Below are 21,735 nucleotides of genomic sequence, written 5' to 3' on the forward strand. Positions count from 1 at the left end.
GAAAGAAATCAAAGTTGACACAAACAGATGGAGAGATATACCACGTTCTTGGATGGGAAGAATCAATATTGTGAAAATGACTATACTACCCAAAGCAATCTACAGATTCAATGCAATCCCTATCAAATTACCAATGGCATTTTTTACAGAACTAGAACAAGAACTCTTAAAATCTGTATGGAGACACAAAAGACCCCTGAATAGCCAAAGCAACCTTGAGAAAAAAAAAAACAGAGCTGAGGAATCAGACTTCCTGACTTCACTCTACTACAAAGTTACAGTAATCAAGACAATATGGTACTTGCAGAAAAACAGAATTATAGATCGATGGAACAGGATAGAAATTCCAGAGATAAACCCATGCATCTATGGTCAATTAATCTATGACAAAGGAAGCAAGGATATACAATGGAGAAAAGACAGTCTCTTCAATAAGTGGTGCTGGGAAAACTGGACACCCATATGTAAAAGAATGAAATTAGAACACTCCCTAACACCATACACAAAAATAAACTCAAAATGGATTCAAGACCTAAATGTAAGACCAGACACTATAAAACTCTTAGAGGAAAACACAGGAAGAACACTCTTTGACATAAATCACATCAAGATTTTTGACCCACCTCCTAGAGTAATGGAAATAAAAACAAAAATAAACAAATGGGACCTAATGAAATTTAAAAGCTTTTGCACAGCAAAGGAAACCATAAACAAGACGAAAAGAAAAACCTCAGAGTGGGAGAAAATATTTGCAAACAAATCAATGGACAAAGGATTAAACTCCAAAATATATAAACAGCTCATGCAGCTCAATATTAAAAAAACAAACAACCCAATCAAAAGATGGGAAGAAGACCTAAATGGGCAGGAGACATTTCTCCAAAGATGACATACAGATGGCCAAGAGGCACATGAAAAGATGCTCAACATCACTAATTATTAGAGAAATGCAAATCAAAACTACAATGAGGTATCACCTCACACCAGTTAGAATGGGACCATCAGAAAATCTACAAACAACAAATGCTGGAGAGGGTGTGAGGAAAAGGGAACCCTCTTGCACTGTTGGTGGGAATGTAAATTGATATAGCCACTATGGAGAACAGTATGGAGGTTCCTCAAAAAACTAAAAATAGAATTACCATATGACCCAGCAATCCCACTACTGGGCATATACCCAGAGAAAACCATAATTCAAAAAGACACATGCACCCCAGTGTTCATTGCAACACTATTTACAATAGCCAGGTCATGGAAGCAACCTCAATGCCCACTGGCAGACGGATGGATAAAGATGTGGTACATACATACAATGGAATATTACTCAGCCATAAAAAGGAACGAAATTGGGTCATTTGTAGAGATGTGGATGGACCTAGAGACTGTGATACGAGTGAAGTAAGTCAGAAAGAGAAAAACAAATATCGTATATTAACGCATATATGGGGAATCTAGAAAAATGGTACAGATGAACTGGTTTGCAAGGCAGAAACAAGAGACACAGATGTAGAGAACAAACGTATAGACACCAAGGGGGGAAAGTGGCAGGTGGGGGGGATTAAAAAAAAAAAAAGTACAGCAGAAACAATAAACCTCAGAATATTGAGAATGCAATGTGGTCTGACCTCCTATATAGCTGTAAATACTATTTATGGGGGTAATACATAACTGTCCTTTTACTTTTATTAGTAAAAATGGAAGTCTCTAATTAAACTCTTTCATTTTATTATTTATAATAAAACTTACTTTTTTGGGTCAAGAGCTAATGAGAGAACACCAAAATGAAATAGATGATATAAGTAGTCTACTGAATCTTCAATGTGAACCACAGTAATTTAAAAGTCCTTTAAAAAAATCAAAATAATATAACCATTTAATTGAAATGTTTAATGTACTCTTATTTAAAAACAGCATTTTATTTTGTATTTTTTGTAAAGTATTTATGAAAGTCCTATAAAAAAAAAGTTAGATTTATTACTTCTACTGCCACTCTTTGACTAAATAATGTAAACTGCTTTTCTAGCAGCTTGAGTTGGGCCCAAATTTGACTGCTATCAAAAACTAGATACCAAATCCTACGTTGGGAAGATAACTATAATATAACCCACAATTCAATTCCAATGAAGACAATAAGAACAACTGTTTAAAGAAGTCAGTGAAAAAACAGTAAGTTTGGCTCTTCTGTCATCTTTATTTTACTCTTAAATAGTTTATTAATTTGAATCCTACATTAATTCATGCATCATTCAATCATCAAAGACTACTTCACATACAGATGGCCAAAAAACACATGAAAAGATGCTCAACATCACTAATTATTAGAGAAATGCAAATCAAAACTACAGTGAGGTATCACCTCACACCAGTCAGAATGACCATCATCAAAAATCTACAAACCATAAATGATGGAGAGGGTGTGGAGAAAAGGGAACCCTTCCACACTGTTGGTGGGAATGTAAATTGATACAGCCACTATGGAGAACAGTATGGACGTTCTTTAAAAAACTAAAAATAGAGCTACCATATGACCCACCAATCCCACTCCTGGCCATATATCCAGGGAAAACCATAATTCGAAAGGATGCATGCACCGCAATGTTCATTGCAGCACTGTTTACAATACCCAGGACGTGGAAGCAACCTAAATGTCAATCAACAGAGGAATGGATAAAGAAGATGTGGTATATACATACATATACATATATATATATATATATATCAAAACAATGGAATATTACTCAGCCATCAAAAGGAAAAAAATAATGCCATTTGCAGCGACATGGATGGACCCAGAGATTGTCATACAGAGTGAAGTCAGAAAGAGAAAGACAAATATCATATAATATTGCTTATACGTGGAATCTAGAAAAATGAGCTTATTTGCAAAGGAGAAATAGAGTCACAGATGTAGAAAACAAGCTTACAGTTACCAAGAGGGGGAAGCGGGGGCTGTGTGTGAATGAATTGGGAGTTGGGATTGACATATATACACTACTGTATATAAAATAGATAACTAATGAGAACCTACTGTATAGCACAGTGAACTCTAATCAGTGCTCTGTGGTGACCTAAATGGGAAGGAAATCTAAAAAAGAGTGGACATATGTATATGTATAACTGATTCACTTTGCTGTACAGCAGAAAGTAACACAATATTGTAAAGCACCTATATTCCAATAAAAATTAATTAAAAAAAAAAGGAAAAAAGGAAACTGAATCTACGGCAATTTAAAAAAAAAGACTATTTCAGGTAAGACACCTCAGGTAAGGCCATACCTCATGTCATAGTTATACAGTACTTACCATTGGGTAGCTAAGTGAGAAGGTTTAGGCAGCAAAATAAAAAGGGGTCTCCTTCAGTTGGAAATTTTTTAATTTAGTTTTTGTAAAAGCAAATACTGTGATAAAATCTGAACTAACAATCAGGATCCTATAAATCCTCTAATGTAATACCTTTCAAAGTGGGTCTTCAAAACCAATAATAGTGAATAAATTAATGAATAAATTTAGAAAGTCAATCACTTCAAAGAACCAAGACTCCTTCCAAAAAGAATTTTAAATATAAGAACAATTATGCAGTTAACGCAACAATTCACTAAAAATATCTAGTCAAAAACAACACAACAAAAAAAGAATATTTATGTATACTATCCTGAGATAACTAAATTTGGGGGAAAAATAAGAGTACAAAAATTATAAACATATTGAAGAAAATAAAATAGAATTTTCTTACCCAAAGATGATTTTACAATTGATTTAATTCCTGAATAAACCAATGATCCTTTGTTGCCTGGAGATTTCTGATCCATATCTTCTGTATACTGCTTCATAAGTATTTAAGTGCATAGGAAATACTAGTAATGATGCATAATAAAATATTTCAAAGCTAAATTTATTTTGATTTGGAGCCAATTCATAATAGGCATCAGTGCAAGAAGGTGGTTGGTTCTACTCTATTGTAGAGATATATTTTTCTCCCTCTTACACAATCTGCAAAGCAGTGTTTCAACAGTTTTAAACAATTTTACTTTGGAATTTTAGTATTAAGTAACTTGCATCTGCACATAAAACATTCAGCACGATATTTACAGACTGACTTTTCGGCAAATTTCAAGAACATTTCTACCAAATTCATCTTACAAAACTCACAATGCAAAGGATATAGTGCAGAGTATACCAGAGTGACTTGAGCTGTGGATCTTCATTTCCCGCTAAAATATGGTTTCTCCACACCTGTTCTGTATCAAGTCCGTACCTCGATAAAGCCCGAAGGCGCATCTTCGTTGCTATATCTTTTTCTAAAGAATTATCATTTTCTTCTTCTGCACATTCATACAAATGACGACCACAAGCCCACATTAAAGATGTAATTGGGCTCCAGGCAAGAGAGATCCTTTCAAAAACAGTGAAGTCAGACATTGTTCGGTTGGGAGTTACAACTATCATTCGATTTTGACTTGTTGGATGCCAAGCAAAGGAGGCAATGTAATTGTCACAAGGTTGCACACTTCTTTCAATTATTGTGGGTTCAGTTTCATCTCCAATGGGAGTGGGTGTGTGCTGCATATCATATAATCTAATAATATTACTATCCCTTGTTAAAGTGGCAAGCAGACCAGTCCTAGTTGGACACCATGCTACTTTTGTTAAGGGCTTTGGTTGCTCAGTCAAAGTCAAAACTGGCTTCTCAAATTTCCTAAGATCCCATATTGCAACCTGACCTTCATAAAAGGAAGCAACGCGATCATGGAAGTATGGGTCTACTGTCACGCCCTGGACAGCTTTTGTATTCACAAACATCTTTTGGCTTGTATTCCGAAGATCAAAAATGGCTAGGTTACGATGCATACCAGCAAGGAGAAGTTTCTGGTCTCGTGGAAGCCAACAAAGAGAGAGACAAGCATCATTCTGTCCTAATTCATAGAGTGGTTTTGTTACTAATAATGTTGTTTCAGTTTCACCTGCCGAAAGTCTTACTTTCTCCATGGGAACTATATCAGGCGTGTATTTGCTGCAGATGTCCCAAATCAGCACTGAAAAGTCAGCTCTATGTTTATCTAGACCAGCAGCAAGCCAGTTACTATCCAATGGATTCCATGCAAGAGTATTGCATTGTCGTGCATGTTTTGGAACAAACTCTTTTCCTATCAAATCTTTGAACTTTGAGTTATGATCTTGACCAAGACTTGTAAGTACAACTCGACCATTTGCTTGTCCAACTGCTAGGAGACATTCAGGATCATAATTGAGATACCAGGCAACACATTTCATATAGGGTGTTTCTGAATTTATTGAGAGTAATGTAGCTGCAGAGTCTTCAGATAAACGTAGAGATCCAGCTTTGAATTCTGAATTCACAGTAGATTCCACGTGATAAAGGCTAAGTTCTGAGTCACATACAACAAATCTATCAACCTGGTGTGGCGCCCACAATATATCAGGTTTGGTACCACTCATGCTTACTGATGATCTCAAAGAGTGCACTTAGGTCCATTCACTGAAAATCTGCTTAAAAATAAAAAGTTTTAAAATGCTAACAAAATACAATTCTAAGCTGAATCAACTATTCAGAAAGTCAGGAAATTTTCTACACAGGTACTCTGTTTTTCAATATATTTATATTTCTTCTAATTGCTATGAATTCAAGACAATATTTATTAATAAAAGGGGAAAAGAAGAACTTCCTCCAATAAGATAAGCTGGTAGGAATCTGAGAACTCCATTCTGGCTTTATTTCCCATGATCAGTTATCTTAACTGCACTATTACTAGTACCTTCAATTTAACCTCAGGGTTGAAATAACTTCAGTGTGGTGAGCAAATTAATAAGTATGATCCATCTGAAGGGGATAAAACTTTAAAGGGTTATGAATCACGTACCTAAGCAACAAGTTTAAAGCAGCACTGTCCAACAGAAACTTCTGCAATGATAGAAATGTTCTGTATCTGTACTGTCCAATATGGTAGCTACTAGCCACATGTGGCTACTGAGCACTAGAAATGTGGCAGTGCAAATTTTAAATTTTATTTAATTTTAATTAATTTTAATATAAATAGCCATATGAGGCCACCATAATGACCACTACCCACTACAGATTTAAAGTACAAAGCCACTAGTTTCTTCCTCAAATTTCAACGATAAGAAGCAGGAATGCATTGAGCGGAGTCGAGTTCAACTCCTAGCTCTGACATATACTAGCTATATACCTCAAAAAGGCCTTTGTGTTTGGGGGTCCTTTTATTTTCTCATCTGTACAACATAACTGGTTTAGACTAGTGTTTCCCAAATTTCAGTTATTCATGTACCACTTGTGCCATTATTTAATATTTTTATTTAAACTGACTCATTTTTAAAATCTGAAAATCAATTTTAATTTCATCATAAGGTCCATGAGTCATGGGTACAATATGCTAAATATATTTTTTTCTAACATACTTAAATAAATATATAACTATTAAAAATGCTTGAGATTGTGTTACCTAAAATCATCCTGTTTATGACCAGTAGGACACACTGCACTTTGGGAAACTGAATTAAGTGAGCATTAGAGGCTCTTTCAGTTTTCAATTCTATAAACTTCGAATAGGTATTTGAAACAGGAATTTTGAAAAGATAAATATGCTAGTAGTAGTTTAAGCACATAAGCACTAAAAATAGTTTTGCTAAAAATGGTAGTTTAATAATAAAAGCTACTTACAAAAATGTAAATTTCTGTTTTTAAGCAAGTCTGGCTAGAGGTAACAGTCTGGATTAAAAATGAACAAAGAGGGCTTCCTTGGTGGCGCAGTGGTTAAGAATCACCTGCCAATGCAGGGGACACGGGTTCGAGCCCCGGTCCGGGAAGATCCCACATGCCGCGGAGCAACTAAGCCCGTGCACCACAACTACTGAGCCTGAGCTCTAGAGCCCGCGAGCCACAACTACTGAGCCCACGTGCCACAACTACTGAAGCCCGCATGCCTAGAGCCCGTGCTCCACAACAAGAGACGCCACCGCAATGAGAAGCCTGTGCACCACAATGGAGAGTAGCCCCCGCTCGCTGCAACTAGAGAAAGCCCGCGCCCAGCAACGAAGACCCAACACAGCCAAAAATAAATAAATTAAATAAATTTATTTTTTTAAAAAAAGAACAAAGATACTCATAATCTTCATGGCAACTGGTATCTGTACACCCATGTTGTCAGTTCTTAAAGAGTGAAGTTATGGTTCATTCATCTCTCTATACCCTGTACCAGATGCAGAGCCTGGCACAGACTCATAATAAAGATATTCTAAATAAATTCAGCTCAGACATATGTTTTGATCTTGTAAAAGTTTCAGTTAGGAATTATTAGTCTAGAATTTCAATAAACTCATAAAATTTAGATGACTGGGAAAAGCCTCTAAGAATTCTCATACCACCTTATTTCCTTCCTTAATAGTTCTGAAGCCCAAGATCAATCATTTCAATTATATTCTTACTAGCACCCTCAATTTCTTCATTTCCTTGCCACTTTTGCCTTCCTCGACTAGCTCAGCTGTCTTCTTTCTTCCACTAAGGCTGCAGAGTCTCACAGCTCTGCAGACTGACTCCATAAAAAATTAAGGTAGACAACATGTCTGGCCTGTGGTGCTGGTTCAGCAGTTCTTTTTTTTTTTTTTTTTTTTTTGCGGTACGCGGGCCTCTCACTGCTGTGGCCTCTCCCATTGCAGAGCACAGGCTCCGGACACGCAGGCTCAGTGGCCATGGCTCACGGGCCCAGCTGCTCCGCAGCATGTGGGATCTTCCCAGACCGGGGCATGAACCTGTGTCCCCTTCATTGCCAGGCAGACTCTCAACCACTGCGCCACCAGGGAAGCCCCCAGCAGTTCTTTTATTCATCTTGCCACTCTGGCCTTTATGAAATCAAAGTGATCTTTTTAAAATACAAACTTATCCAGGTTATCCAACTCCTGTTTAAAACCCTCTCATGGTTTCCAACTGCTGTTAGCATAGAGTTCTCATTCTTCAACAAAACCTCCAAAACCCTAAATACTTTGGCCTATCTACTGATCCAGCCTCAATGCACCCTGTTCTCCTCCCTGCTAACTGTGTTCTAGCTACACTGTCCTTTTCATTGCCTAGAATGTAATCCTCCACCCATCACCATACCTTTGCAAATACCATTCCCTCCGGTTGGAGCATTCTTCCCTCCCTTCTCGGCCATGTTAAAACCTGCTCAACCTTGACATCAACCACACTCTATCCCCACCCCAATCTAAATCAGGTTACTTAGATATATACTCTCAATGGAGAATATTCCTTCCCTTTAAATCACCCTCTCGGGCTTCCCTGGTGATGCAGTGGATAAGCATCTGCCTGCCAATGTAGGGGACACGGGTTTGATCCCTGCTACAGGAAGATCCCACATACTGCAGAGCAACTAAGCCTGTGCGCCACAACTACTGAGCCTGTGCTCTAGAGCCTGCAAGCCACAACTAATGAAGCCCGCGTGCCTAGAGCCCGTGCTTCGCAACTAGAGAAGCCGCCGCAATGAGAAGCCCACGCACCGCAATGAAGAGTAGCCCCCACTCACCGCAACTAGAGGAAGCCCGTGTGTGGCAATGCAGACCCAACACAGCCAAAAATAAAATAAATAAAATTTAAAAAATAAACAACAAAAAAATAAATCACCCTCTCCATCTCTCCTACTAGATTATAAACTCCTTAAGAGCAGGTGAAGTATCCTTTTTGCTCTCCATTTGAACCTCTAGTACCCAGCACAGTGCTGGGCACTTAATAGATACTTAGTAATTACTTGTTAAATGAATGCATTTGTTAAATGACACCTCTCACACTGCTTTCTCCAAATTTCACTAATCTCCCCATGCTTACACCCACTGCCCTTTCCAGTAGGGGTTGGCTCAAGCCAAGAGCAAAGTGCTCACTGTCATAACTCGTTCCAATAATGGGTAAGGGCCCACAGTGAGCAACCCTGAGAGGATCACTCTAATACACTGACTTTCGTTTATGCTATAAGCATTTTGGGGCATCTTCTATGTTCTAGACACCGTTTTAAATGCTGGGAACACAGAGGTAAACAGGGACAAATAAGGTCTCCTGTTGCTATGGAATGAACTGTGACCCCCACAAAATTCATATGTTGAAGTGTTAATCATGACTCCATGTGACTGTCTTGGAGATAGAGTCTTTAAGGAGGTAATTAAGGTTAAGGCTAAATGAGGTCATAAGGGTGAAGTCCTGATCTGACAAAACTGGTGCCCTTAAAATACAGAGATACCAGAGCCCTCTCCCCAAGTGAGTACACAGTGAGAAGGAGGCTGTCTGCAAGCTAGGAAGATAGCTAGCACCAGAACCAGACCATACTGGCACCCTGATCTCAGACTTCCAGCCTCCAGAACTGTGAGAAAATAAATTTCTGTCGTTTAAGCCATCCAGTCTATGGTATTTTGTTATGGCAGCCCAAGTGAACTAATACACTAATAAAACCTGCATTCTAATGCTGAAGTTATGTCCAATCTTAAAGAGAATTTAAAAATTTAAGAATGAGAAGGAAAAGAAGCACCTTGTGTAACAGGAAGTAGCTAACACAACAAAAAGAAGGAACAGATGCTGCCAAGTGAGGCTTTATTCATACTCATGCCCTTGCAAACAGAGGAAACCTCTTAACTGGAGGTATCCTTAGATCTGGCCCATCTTCCTATCTCACTGAAAGACAAATGCTAAAATAAGCACACTTTTTATATAGGCTTTCTTCCTACAACTGTACTCTTTACACAAATGATCCATGGTTAAAAAAAAAACTGGGTGCCACATGGAAAAATCCATCTTAGAAAAAAAAAGAAAGTGTTACTATAATTTTTAAAACAATTTGATTTACATGACTCTCAATGAAGAATCATCCGTATTTCTTCTGATATTGTGCACATATTTATATTACCATCCACAAAATCTGACTACAGTAACTCATACAGAATCACAGAACTTGAGAGTTAGAAAGAGGCTAGCAAACCCTGCGTAATTCACATAGGAGTAAAGAGAAGACCAGATGTTTTGATTCTTTTCCAACACCACCCTACTCCCATCCTAGATTACTGCACAGAGAAAGGGTCAGCTACATCATTTGCAGGGCCCCCTTCTTCAAAACTTATTAAGAATTTCAACACTGTGACAGCAGAGCATTAAACCAAGTGCCAAGCCTTCTAAAGATGGGCCTTGTGTGACTGCATGGCTCACACACCATGAAGCTGGCCCTGAATACAGAGGTACATCTATAAGCACCCTCTTAAGAAATGTACAGCTGACCCTTGAACAACTCAGGGGTTAGGTCGCAGACCCTCCAATGCAGTCCACATGTAACTTATAGTTGGCCCTCTGTATAAGTGGTTTCTCCTTATCTGTGGTTCTGCATCCTCAGACAACCAACTGTGGATTGTGTAGTACTGTGGTATTTACCATTGAAAAAAAAATCCACGTATAAGTAGACCCATGCAGTTCGAACCTGAGTTGCTCAAGAGTCAACTGTATTTCTTTACAATCCAACACAATATAGATGGATCCTGGCTCCTGAACAAACACCACTAGGAATATGGTGGAGAGCAAAGAAAAGTGAGCCTGGAGTCAGAAGACCTCCAGCCACTACTAGCTAGACCCTAACAAGCCCCTTAATATTCCAAGACTATAAAATGGAGATAGAACCCACCCTATCTCCTTCTCACAGAGTTGTGACAATCAAATTAAATGAGTTCTATGCATCAACAAATGTGTCAGTATCACTACGATTCCCTTAAACAGCTCTGGAAATTAATGTTTTCAAATGCTGGAGACACTGAAAAATTGGGGGTAAAAGGGGTAGGATTTGCAATAATTACAGCTTATATTTAGATGCTCACCTTCAAGTATAACAAGCACTCACTTCCCATCAATGGTTTCTGAGCAAAGGAAAGCCATGATGATGATTCTGTGTTCCTCACCAGAACATCTATAACAGCACTGTCCAACAGAAACATAGTGTAAGCCATATAACTTAAAATTTTCTAATGGCCACATTGAAAAAAAAAATAAAAAGAAATAAATCTAATTTAGCAATATATATTATTTAACCTAACATATCAAAAATATTATCCTTTCAACATGTAATCAATGTCAAATTATTAATGAAAAATTTACTTTTTTTCTTTTCTTTTTTTTTGTGGTACCAAGTCTTGGAAATCCAATATGTATTTTACACTTTCAGCACATCTCAATCCTGTGTGGCTACTGGACAGTGAAGATCTATATAATACTAAGTATACAAGGTATCCAATCACCCTTTTATGTTGTTGTCTTTTCTACTTGTCTTACCATGACAAATAACAACAGTAGCAGTTTCAAGAAATTTCTACCATCACCATCTTCAAGGAGATGCTCTATATATCTCCAAATTTCCCTTAAAATATAGTTAAACAAAAGGCTGCAAAGGCAGTCATTTGCTAAGTAATTTAGGAATGCTCGTGGCTCCTGTGAGAAGCTTTATCCTCCTACGGAATTTTCATTACTCGTATATGCAGAGGACAGAGCTACGCGGGTGACAGGCCCTTTAAGAAGTATTTATTTAGAGTACAACCAGAGCAAGGCTGGCTGCTCTGCCGGGTAATGCAGAAATCTAAGGGCGACTCCCACGCTCCAGACACCTGGCTGAGCTTCGCGTCCAAGGGGAGGACGCGGTTCTAGACAACCCGGCCGCGGTGGAGGCTGCAGCGCGGACTCAGCAACCCGAAGGAGGTCCCCGAGCCCGCGGGCCGCTCTCAGCTCAGGCCCGGCCTGACGCCTGGCGCGGTTATCCCGCAGCGCTGAACGCGACTCCCCGAGCCTTGGCTCCAAGGAGGACCCGGGGCCCGCACCCGCCCGGGCTTTCCAACTGGGCTCGCCCGGGCGCCTAGCGGCCGTCCTGGAGCTCCCGAGCCCTCGACTCGGGCGTCCCGGTCCGAGTGCGGAGACGCGGCCCGGCCCGCACTCACCGACTTGGGAGGCAGCGCTGCCTTCGTACTGCCGCTTCCGGCCTAGTCGCAGCCCCTCCCGACGGGGATGGTCCACACGCCGGCAAGATGGCGGCCGCACGACGCGGCCAGTAACCGGGGCCACAGGACCAGAGGGTCCACTACCCGACCACCGCGCCTCTCAGACGCGCGGACTTGCCTGGGCCTGGGAAGGGGAGTTCCCCGCTACGAGCCCCGCCCCTCGCTCGCCCGCGGAGTCGCACCGCCCTGGGGCGGGGCCACGGCCCCAGAGGCCCCGCAGGCCCCGCCTGCTGTCCAAGCGCCCTGGTCCATCTCGTCAGGTCCCGCCCCCTGAGTCCCCAGGCGGGATCCTGGTCACGTGTAGCCGGACTCCTCTCAGAGCTGGGTTATCAATTTTAAGGGATTTGGATGCTTTAGCTCATTTAACTGGTTTAAATTTCCATTAAGGTACTTCCCTGGTGGTCCATGGTTAAGACTCTGTGCTCCCAATGTAGAGGGCCTGGGTTGAATTCCCGGTCAGGGAACTACATCCTGCGTGTGGCATCTAAGATCCTGCACGCCCCAATGAAGATGCCCTGTGCAGCAATTAAGGCCCTCACAGCCAAATAAATAACTATTTAAAAATAAATTTCCATTAAAAATTTATTTGTGGGCCATCTATGTAGTAGAAAGTCCAGGGTATTTGGTTCACGATTTATTCACTCATTTACTCATTCCACAAACACGTCTCGAGTGCCTATTGTGTACTTGCTGTAATTACTCCTGTAATTGAGTGAATGGGGCTGCCACAGGTGTTACAAATCTTATAGAAACTTTCTTCAGGTGTCCAGCAATCTGTGCTTGTCTGTTCACAGTTAAAGGTGGGTGATTTGGGGCTTGTGATAGATATAAACAGCATACTGAGCTTAGTCCTGATGATTTTCAAGGCAGATAGTTTGGGTAAGAGGATGAGTTTGGGGAGAGTATTGCTTGTGGAGGCATAAGGCTCCTTTTCACTCCTGCTGTTGGAGAAGTGGAGGCTTAGGAAGGTGCTGAGTACTGAGGGCAGATACCATAGGATTCATCACTTCAAACACTATCTTGCCAATCTTCTCAATAGTTTTGGTCCTGGCCCCAAATCCCCAACCTCAGACCAATACAAGTCCCTTCCTTATCCACTCCTACCATACAAAGCTGAGGGAAACATCTCACACTCAGGAGGTGACTTTGCTTCCTACTTCAGAAAGGAAATTAAAACTATTAGTTAGGAATTTCCAGAGTCTCCTACTATTTTCTCTTTCCTTCCCCTCACATCTTCACTCACTCCCATTTTTACCTTCTTATAGCTGACATAGAGAAAGAGGAAGGGCCCTATATGCTGTTTCTCCTGGGACCTAGCACCATCAATTTTCTCCTCTTCCATGGGTCTTCAACCCCCTCGTTTCTACTGGTTCTTTACCTTCAATATATATTCAAGTCACTCCCACTTTTCTCCTTGAAGGAGAAAGCCATACTCACTCTCTCTAATCCCACATCCTCCTGTCTTCCCCTGAATTCGGTTGACTCAGACTTTCATGCCCACCATTCCATTAAAACTGCTCTTTACTTGCCTATTGTTGTCATCCCCTTCTGGAATATATGCTCCACATCCTCAGTTTTCATTCTGTTAAACCTCCACCTGCAAGTGTCAGCAAGGCATTTGGTGACCCAGTGAGGATTGACCATTCCCTGGCCTCCCTTTCAGCTAGGCATGGCTATATCGAAAAAGACTCACAGACTTAGAGAACGAACTTGGGGTTACCAGGAGGAGGGACAGTTAGGGAGGTTGGGATTGACATGTACACACTGCTATATTTAGGACCTACTGTACAGCATGGAGGGTACAACAAGGACCTACTGTATAGCATAGAGAACTCTGCTCAATATTATGTAACAAACTAAATGGGAAAAGAATTTGAAAAAGAATAGATACATGTATATGAATAACTGAATCACTTTGCTGTATACCTGAAACTAATACAACATTGTTAATCAATTGTACTCCAATATAAAATTAAAAGTTAAAAAAAAAAAAAACTGTGACCAGTGAGATGTGAGTAGAACTGGATCATGTCCCATAAAAGAGAAGCTGCTTGCTGTCTACTACCTCTTCTCCCTTCTTGCTCTCTGGAAAATGGCAAAAAGAAACATGGACTAGAAAGGGAAGCCATGCATTTAGGAAAGCAAAACTGCTCCATTAGTCTAAGTCCCCGCCTAATTTGGGGAGCTGAGGTTCCCTCCTCCCTTGGATCAGCCACAGAGTTTCGACCATTACACAAGAGAAAATAAACTCTCTTCTTTTAAAACTTACTGTTTGTTCAGACCTGTTTGTTACAGTGGCTTAGCTTATTCCCTAACTAATAGACAGGGACTCTGCTTTATTCTCTGCTTAACCTCCAAGACCTAAAACAGTGCATAGCACAGAGCATATGCTCAAAACTTTGTTGAATAAATCCTAAAGCAATATCTTTCTCTCCTCTATACTCCCCTCTAGCTAATATCTTTTTCTCCCCTTCCTTTTCCATCTAAGCTTTTGTGAAAGTGTTCTCTTTTCACATTGCTTTCAGTTCCTTGCACCCTAAAGTCCCCATAGGAAGAAGTGACACTTTTCTCATTCCACTTGGAGACTGATTCTCCTTCTTCACTAAACCGTGTTCCTTGTGAGTAGAACTGGAGAATGTCCCTTAAAAGAGAAGCTGCCTGACATCGACTTATTCTTCTCCCTCCCTTGCTGTCCGGAAAATGGCAGACAGTATTTTCCTTGTAGATAGTAAACTTTTAGTATAGAACTTTGGATTTCCTCTAGCGCCCGACTACATAATATGTATTCAAAAATATTTACGAAGTGGGAGAGTACATTGTATTTGTTGGAAGATTAAACCGTATCAGGGAATTTAACACACTGGTCTGAGGTTACACTAGCTGTCTTTATCAAACAGTCATTTTTGGAATGGATGCCAGGGTTGCTAGTCTTAATGTTTGTTTTGTTTTTTAAACTTCTGTAACCCTAACAGGATGCTCTTCTTTTTAATCTCCTTTATTAATGCTGTGGCGATCCAGTATAGGATTTTTCGTTGTGGTTTTAAACCAGTAAAGGAGAGCAGTTGAAGATTGTTAATTTCCTTCTTATTTACTGCTGCCCTCGGCAGCAATTCAGCAACTATTGGAATATTCCATGGAGTCTGTGACTGGCTAATCCCAACTCCCTTTATTTTCACATGAACAAAATCAGTCTGTACCTGAGAGCAACTTTTAACTCTTTAGGCAACAAGTGGACATTAAGGCCCCGTGAACATGTGATATGGCTTAGGTAATCTTTTTACAAAGGTTGAGGATGAGAAGATTTGAGATATCTTAAAATAGTGCTCTTTAAAAAGTACTCTAGGGCTTCCCTGGTGGCACAGTGGTTGAGAGTCCGCCTGCCGATGCAGGGGACACGGGTTCGTGCCCCGGTCCGGGAGGATCCCACATGCCGCGGAGCAGCTGGGCCCGTGAGCCATGGCCGCTGAGCCTGCGCATCCGGAGCCTGTGCTCCGCAACAGGAGAGGCCACAACAGTGAGAAGCCCGCGTACTGCAAAAAAAAAAAAAAAAAGTATTCTAGCACACTCCCAAATTAATTTTGTAAAACAATGTACTTATTCATACATTTTTGGGGATTACATCTAACACTGTCATACTAAATTTACAAAGTTGCCAAGGTTATGATTTTTAATACATTTTTAATGTTTATATTGTAAATAAAATGGTTGTATTGAACTTCGAATGTATCCAATGAAATTTAAATACCCTAGTGTAAATTTCTCACTATCATTCATTAAAAAATTTAGTGAATAAGCTATTCTTTAATTGTAGGAAATTTTATATTATTCTATTTTTTTCTCCTTGAACTTGTATGTCCATTCTACTGTCTCCCAGTGGATTATTTATGAGTTTGATAACAAACAATTATATAGCATGTACTACATGCCAGATACTTTACAATATAGGCTCATTTAACACTCTGTCTCAGATTGGGCACTTTCAGAGCCGTCTTTCAAGATGGAGATTAGGATGTAGGATACTTACTAGAGAGTATTCTTGAGATAAACACTTGTGAAAGAGAGGAAGAAGATGTACGATTGGGCAGAGGGAGAAGCCGAGCTATGATTCAATACAATAAAGGATTCAGCCAATCCATGGGAAACTTTGGAAATGAACTGGCCCTTCAGAGTTGTCTTGAGTTGGGACAAGGGACCCAAGCCCTTATTACTACCTCACTGATGTGGATGTGTCATTGATGTGAGCTGTCCCTTGAAAAAGGATGACTTTGAATGAGGCAGTTTTCTTGGCAAGGCAGTCCCCAAAGAAGGCTGACAGCTGTGGGCCAGCTGCTGTTAACACTCCCAGCAGCTGAAGGAATAAGTCACTCATTACTGAAAGGGGACATCTGGGTGGTGCATCACAGAATTCACCACAATCTTATAAGGATGAGGCTGATAATTTCCCCACTTAACAGATGAGATAACTGAGGCACAGAGAGGTTAAATAAATTGCCTAAGATATCTCTTAAGTGGTGGGGCTAGGATATGAACCCAGACAATCTGGCTCTACCCTTGCGCTTCTAACTACTGGTCCATTCACTACCAAATAAAACAGCCTCTGATCTAATTCTATGTGCCATTAAAATTATCTTTTAAAACAGAGGTTAGCAACCTTTTTTTTTGTGAAGGACCAGATAGTAAATATGTTCAGCTCTGCAGGCTATACACTGCCTCTATCACAGCTCCTCAATTCTGTTGTTCTAGTACAAAAGCAGCCACGGACAGTTCGTAAACAAAGGGGCATGGCTGTGTTCTAGGAAAATTTACTTACAGAAACAGGTGGCAGTTTGGATTAGTTTACTAACCTCTGTTTCAGGGGAAAAAAATATTTCAAGATAGAGGAAACACTCACCGTTTATTGTTATAGGAATAAAGTAGTACCAGATGGAATAAACATAATGATCCTAACCTTATTTTTTAAAGACTAGAGGGAATTGTGCTAACATTTTAACAGTAGATGTCTCTGTGGGGTAGGTTTAAAGGTGATCAATATTTTCTTTATTATACTTTTCTATTTTGTGAGATAAAAAATGTAAAACTTTTTTAATGAGAGAAAACCCAGTGAATATTATTTTAAAGAGTATTGTTGGAGATATTAGGATGCTTAATTCCATAATGATAGACAGACACTTCAACTTCATAATCCTATACCCACAGAGTTAAGTCAGAGATAATAAGGTTCAAGCAGCAATGCAAAGTGTCTATCAACTGCGGTAGTTTTAGGATGATAACCGCACCATGGGTGATGCGAACATTTCCTGCTTTGCTCATTGATTGCCTCTTCACAGGGTGTCTGTTTCACTAGTGGATATCTTGGCGTTATGGATTAAATGTTTGTACTTCCAGGGCTTCCCGGGGCTTCCCTGGTGGCGCAGTGGATGAGAGTCCGTTTGCCGATGGAGGGGACGCGGGTTCGTGGCCCGGTCCGGGAAGATCCCACATGCTGCGGAGCGGCTAGGCCCATGAGCCGTGGCCGCTGAGCCTGCGCGTCTGGAGCCTGTGCTCCGCAACGGGAGAGGCCACAACAGTGAGAGGCCCGCATACCGAAAAAAAAAAAAAAGTTTGTACTTCCCCTGTCAAATTGATATATTGAAATTCTAACCCCCCATGTGATGATTTTAGAAGGTGGGGCCCCTGTGAGATAATTAGGTCATGAGGGTGAAGCCCTCAAAAGTGGGAGTAGTGCCCTTATAAAAGCGACCCTAGAGAGCCCTCTCAACCCTTTTCTGCCATGTAAGGACTCGATGAGAAGTCGGCACTGGAACCCAGAAGAGGGCCCTCACCAGAACCCAACCGTGCTGACCTCATCTCAGACTTTCAGCATTCAAACTGTGAGAAATTATTTTCTGTTGTTTATAAGGGACCCAGTCTACGGTAATTTGTTACAACAGCCCGAACTGACTAAGAAATTGGGCTTATCCCTTCCAATGAGCACTGAAGCACTAAAGTAGCAGCCATCAACATTACAATCAAATCCTAGTGAAACCACAGCCATCTTTCTGCCTGGTCTCTTCCACTCACTGGGTGGGATTTGAGTAAATCACATTTGGGCTTTTGAAACAGATAAGGTCTCTAAATTCTGCTAATTTCTCTGCTCCCACAACCATTGCCCTAGTTTATTTAGGTCTTAATTACTGCTCACCCAGACAATAGTCTCCAAACTTGTCTCTGGTTCCCCTGTTCCTACCCTTTTATGCTAAACCTTTGATCTTCCTGAAGCACATCTCAAGCGACTCTCTTATTTAGAACCCTTCATTGACTCATGTTTCCTACAGACCAATATCCCAACTCCTCAGCCTGGAGTTAAGATGTCAATATTGTTAAGTCTTTGTGGTTGATGAGAAAGAAAATTTGTATTTTCAATGGATCAACTTAATTTTAGAATTACCTGAACCCAATGAAGCCCAAAGCAGTTGTAAAAGTAGGCTTCTTTTGGTAGTAAAATGAGAAAAAGATTTCCCGAACCAACACTGCAAGTTAGGCATATATCTAACTATGAAGATAATGAGTTCAGAACCAGTGTCATTTTGAGGAAAAGACCAGGTCACCAAAAACTCAAAGCATATCTGATTGGCCTCAGCCAATAATTTGGACTGTTTCTGATGTAATGTGCAATGTGTGACTATAAAATCTTCAAATGGGTAATGGACTTAATTCTCATGTTCAAAATCTTGGACTATCAGCCGCTTATTTGCAAAACTAAGCCTGGCTTTCTCAGCTGAGTATAATTGTAACCCCAGGAAGAAATGGAAGAGGTAAGAATTCAGAAGCATAGAGAATCAGACTCAGGATAGGAATGATGAGGAAACAAATTTACTTCCTAAGTTTTAGCCCTTTTGTATCAGTCAGTTTTATAGTCATTGCAATGTTGAGTATATTTTGTCTTCTTTTGAAAAACATTTAAAAAGGGGGATTTAGTTTGCAATGATGTTTATGAGTTTGGAGAAATGTAATCTATTAAATTAGTATATTTCATGAATTATCTGTATAAGTGAGGTATATAAATTGTTTTAAAATTAATGTTAATAAATGGTGAATATTCCTCTCTATGTAACATACACAAAAGCTTCTGGGATATTAAAAGAAGTTATAGACATGAGATTGTCCCCATTCTGGCCCAACATATCTTTCCAAGTTGATCTTTTAACCCATACTAGCTCCAGCCCTACTGAATTATTCCCAATTACTTTTACAAAGCAACTTCCCTAAACATGTTTTTATTCCATTTTTCCCTGGAATATCCTTCTACATGGCTTAGAAAAATTAAGTTCTATCCGTTTCTCAAGATACGTCGCTCAGTTTCTCAAAGTCTCCCACAACTGGAGGTTAGGTCTACCTTTCTGAACTCCTTGGTACTTGTCACTGTGCCTGTCTCACACCCTTAGCCTCTTTACACATACACACACACATAATTACATATTATATTATAATAATGTTATTGCAGATTATATTACAATATACTCATAGGGTTCTACTGTGAATTCCTTGAAAGTGGGATACACATTACAATTATCATTGTTCCCCATATTATTTGTCGAATCAAAACAACAAATGCATGATGAAAAATTAAAGAAACACATGAATGCTTCCATTCCAACTCAAAATTTAAAAATATTATTGCGAAAACAATATTGAAGGAAATGTCTTAAAATTCAGATATTTCTACCATGCACAACTGTTTTCATTTCTCTGCTTCACTTTCACGATTTAGCTATGCTCATACAGCATATTTGTTTATGTAACAGGATGTTAAAAATAGGATTTGTCATCACTAGACTGGAGCTAAACGATAGGTGATGAATATTCGCACATTCCAAAGTGATATCACCTATGCAGTACTAGCATAGTGCTAGCATAGTGCTAACACCTATGCAGTGCTGGAAAAATTTTGTAACCTGAAGACCTAAACACACTGAAGGATATAAAGGGGTTGGAAATGAAGAATCTGGGAGAGATTTTTTTGGAGAAATTCATTTCCAGGGAGTCTTACTCCTTTTAGAGGTCTAAAAGTGCTGTTCTCAATGGAGAGCTTGATCTGTGCAACTGGGAACAGGGATGCAGGCAGGAAATGTGGCACACTGCTGTCTGAGCCATGCCTGGAGACTCAGAAGGCCAACTAGTTGCTCTGAAGGCCGAGAGGTGAGAGGTGCATCTATGGGAACACTTCATTCCTAGTGTTTGTCAGGATAAACGATGCAGGAGTGTGCCCTGCAGACTAGATGTGGGTCACAAGGGCAGAGAGGCAGCCTAGAGCAGTCAGTTAGAGGGCTTTCTGGTGGGAGGGAAGCGACTTCAGCTGATAGACTTTGGAGGCGTTTCATTTGTGGCGTGAAGGAGGACTGTGTTTGACACCTGCCAGAGAGGAGACCTTGCCAGGTTTAAGAGATCTTGACAAGGGATCCCCAGTGAAGCAGAATCCCTGACGAAAGCAGGAGAGCTGGAGAGTGGAGAAAGGGATCACGTGAATATCTTCCAAAACCAAAGCAAAGTAGTAATCAGTTAAGTAGATTTTTCCAGGCTTTCTGCCTGAAGACAGAAACTGCTCTTCATGAGTTTGGGGAAGACAGAGAGGCACAAAGTGGGGAAATGGAAATGACCATGTCCCCTTTCCCACTGCAGGCTTCCAGCCTGAAGTGAGCCCCAGCTGGGGAGAGGAGAAGCTTTAAGCTCAGAGTTTTTTTTTTTTTTTTTTTTTTTTCTTTTTGCGGTATGTGGGCCTCTCACTGTTGTGGCCTCTCCCGTTGCGGAGCACAGGCTCCGGACGCGCAGGCCCAGCGGCCATGGCTCACGGGCCCAGCCGCTCCGCGGCATATGGGATCCTCCCAGACCGGGGCACGAACCCGTATCCCCTGCATCGGCAGGCGGACTCTTAACCACTGCGCCACCAGGGAGGCCCTAAGCTCAGAGTTTTAGCTGCTACATGGAAATAGACTTTTTAATTATTGAAACATCAGTTTTATGACTCAATGTGAAAGAAGTGATTTTTATATCAAAGACTGATTCAGAGACTCATGACACCTGCCTATAATTTCATCCAAGGGGAAAGGAAAATCCTGCCCTCAAAAATAGGTATGAAAGGACAGTTGGGGGAAAAATAAAGTTGTTTTGTGATGGATCCTATGGAGTCCTGCTCTTTCAATAGATTGGTTACATTCAACTGTAATCAGAATGAGTGAACCATTTTATGCAACTAAAATTTCAAGTCTTTAATAAATTAGTACAAGTTGTAAAATATGATAAATACACAAAAGTTTTTGCAATTGTACACTAAAATATTAATTGCATAAACACTGTGATATTACACAGGGCTGAGGCCTATGGTTCTGTAGTTAGTGCATTAAACACCTCCAGGAAGGCCATTTGCATCATGGTTATTCTACAGTTGTCAGGCAGCAAGAGTCTTGAGGAAGGGACACTTTTCTAATATGAGGTATGATGCTATATGTTACATGTATGGTACCTTAAAGGAAATGATACTGTATATCCCAAGAAGTATTCACGCATGGTGTATTAACTAAGCAAATGCACAGACTATTAAAACGATTATATTGTGATGATGGATGTTTTCACATTGAGTTTAAAAATAATCTCTCCAAAAGCAACTTGGTTTTTATTAAGCTGGGGGAAAAAGCATCTGTGTAATTGTTTATTTAATGG

General features: G+C 40.3%; 1 protein-coding gene across 2 annotated transcripts in view; it reads right to left on the bottom strand.

The window, feature by feature from the left end:
• Positions 1-12,228, bottom strand: part of MIOS (meiosis regulator for oocyte development) — a 42,161-nt gene extending 29,933 nt beyond the window's left edge. The window contains exons 1-4 of one of the 2 annotated variants that reach the window (XM_060108624.1): positions 11,980-12,228; positions 10,873-10,972; positions 4,164-5,508; positions 3,734-3,832 (exon numbers count right to left, since the gene is read on the bottom strand). In XM_060108624.1, coding sequence (XP_059964607.1) covers positions 3,734-3,832; positions 4,164-5,457 — 1,393 coding nt within the window. In that variant the 5' untranslated portion in view covers positions 5,458-5,508; positions 10,873-10,972; positions 11,980-12,228. The remainder of the gene's footprint in view (positions 1-3,733; positions 3,833-4,163; positions 5,509-10,872; positions 10,973-11,979) is intronic. The other variant, XM_060108623.1, reaches the window with a different exon arrangement.
• Positions 12,229-21,735: the final 9,507 nt, after the last annotated feature.

Source organism: Mesoplodon densirostris, chromosome 9 (assembly GCF_025265405.1).
Source record: "Mesoplodon densirostris isolate mMesDen1 chromosome 9, mMesDen1 primary haplotype, whole genome shotgun sequence".
Classification (NCBI taxonomy): Eukaryota; Metazoa; Chordata; class Mammalia; order Artiodactyla; family Ziphiidae; genus Mesoplodon; species Mesoplodon densirostris.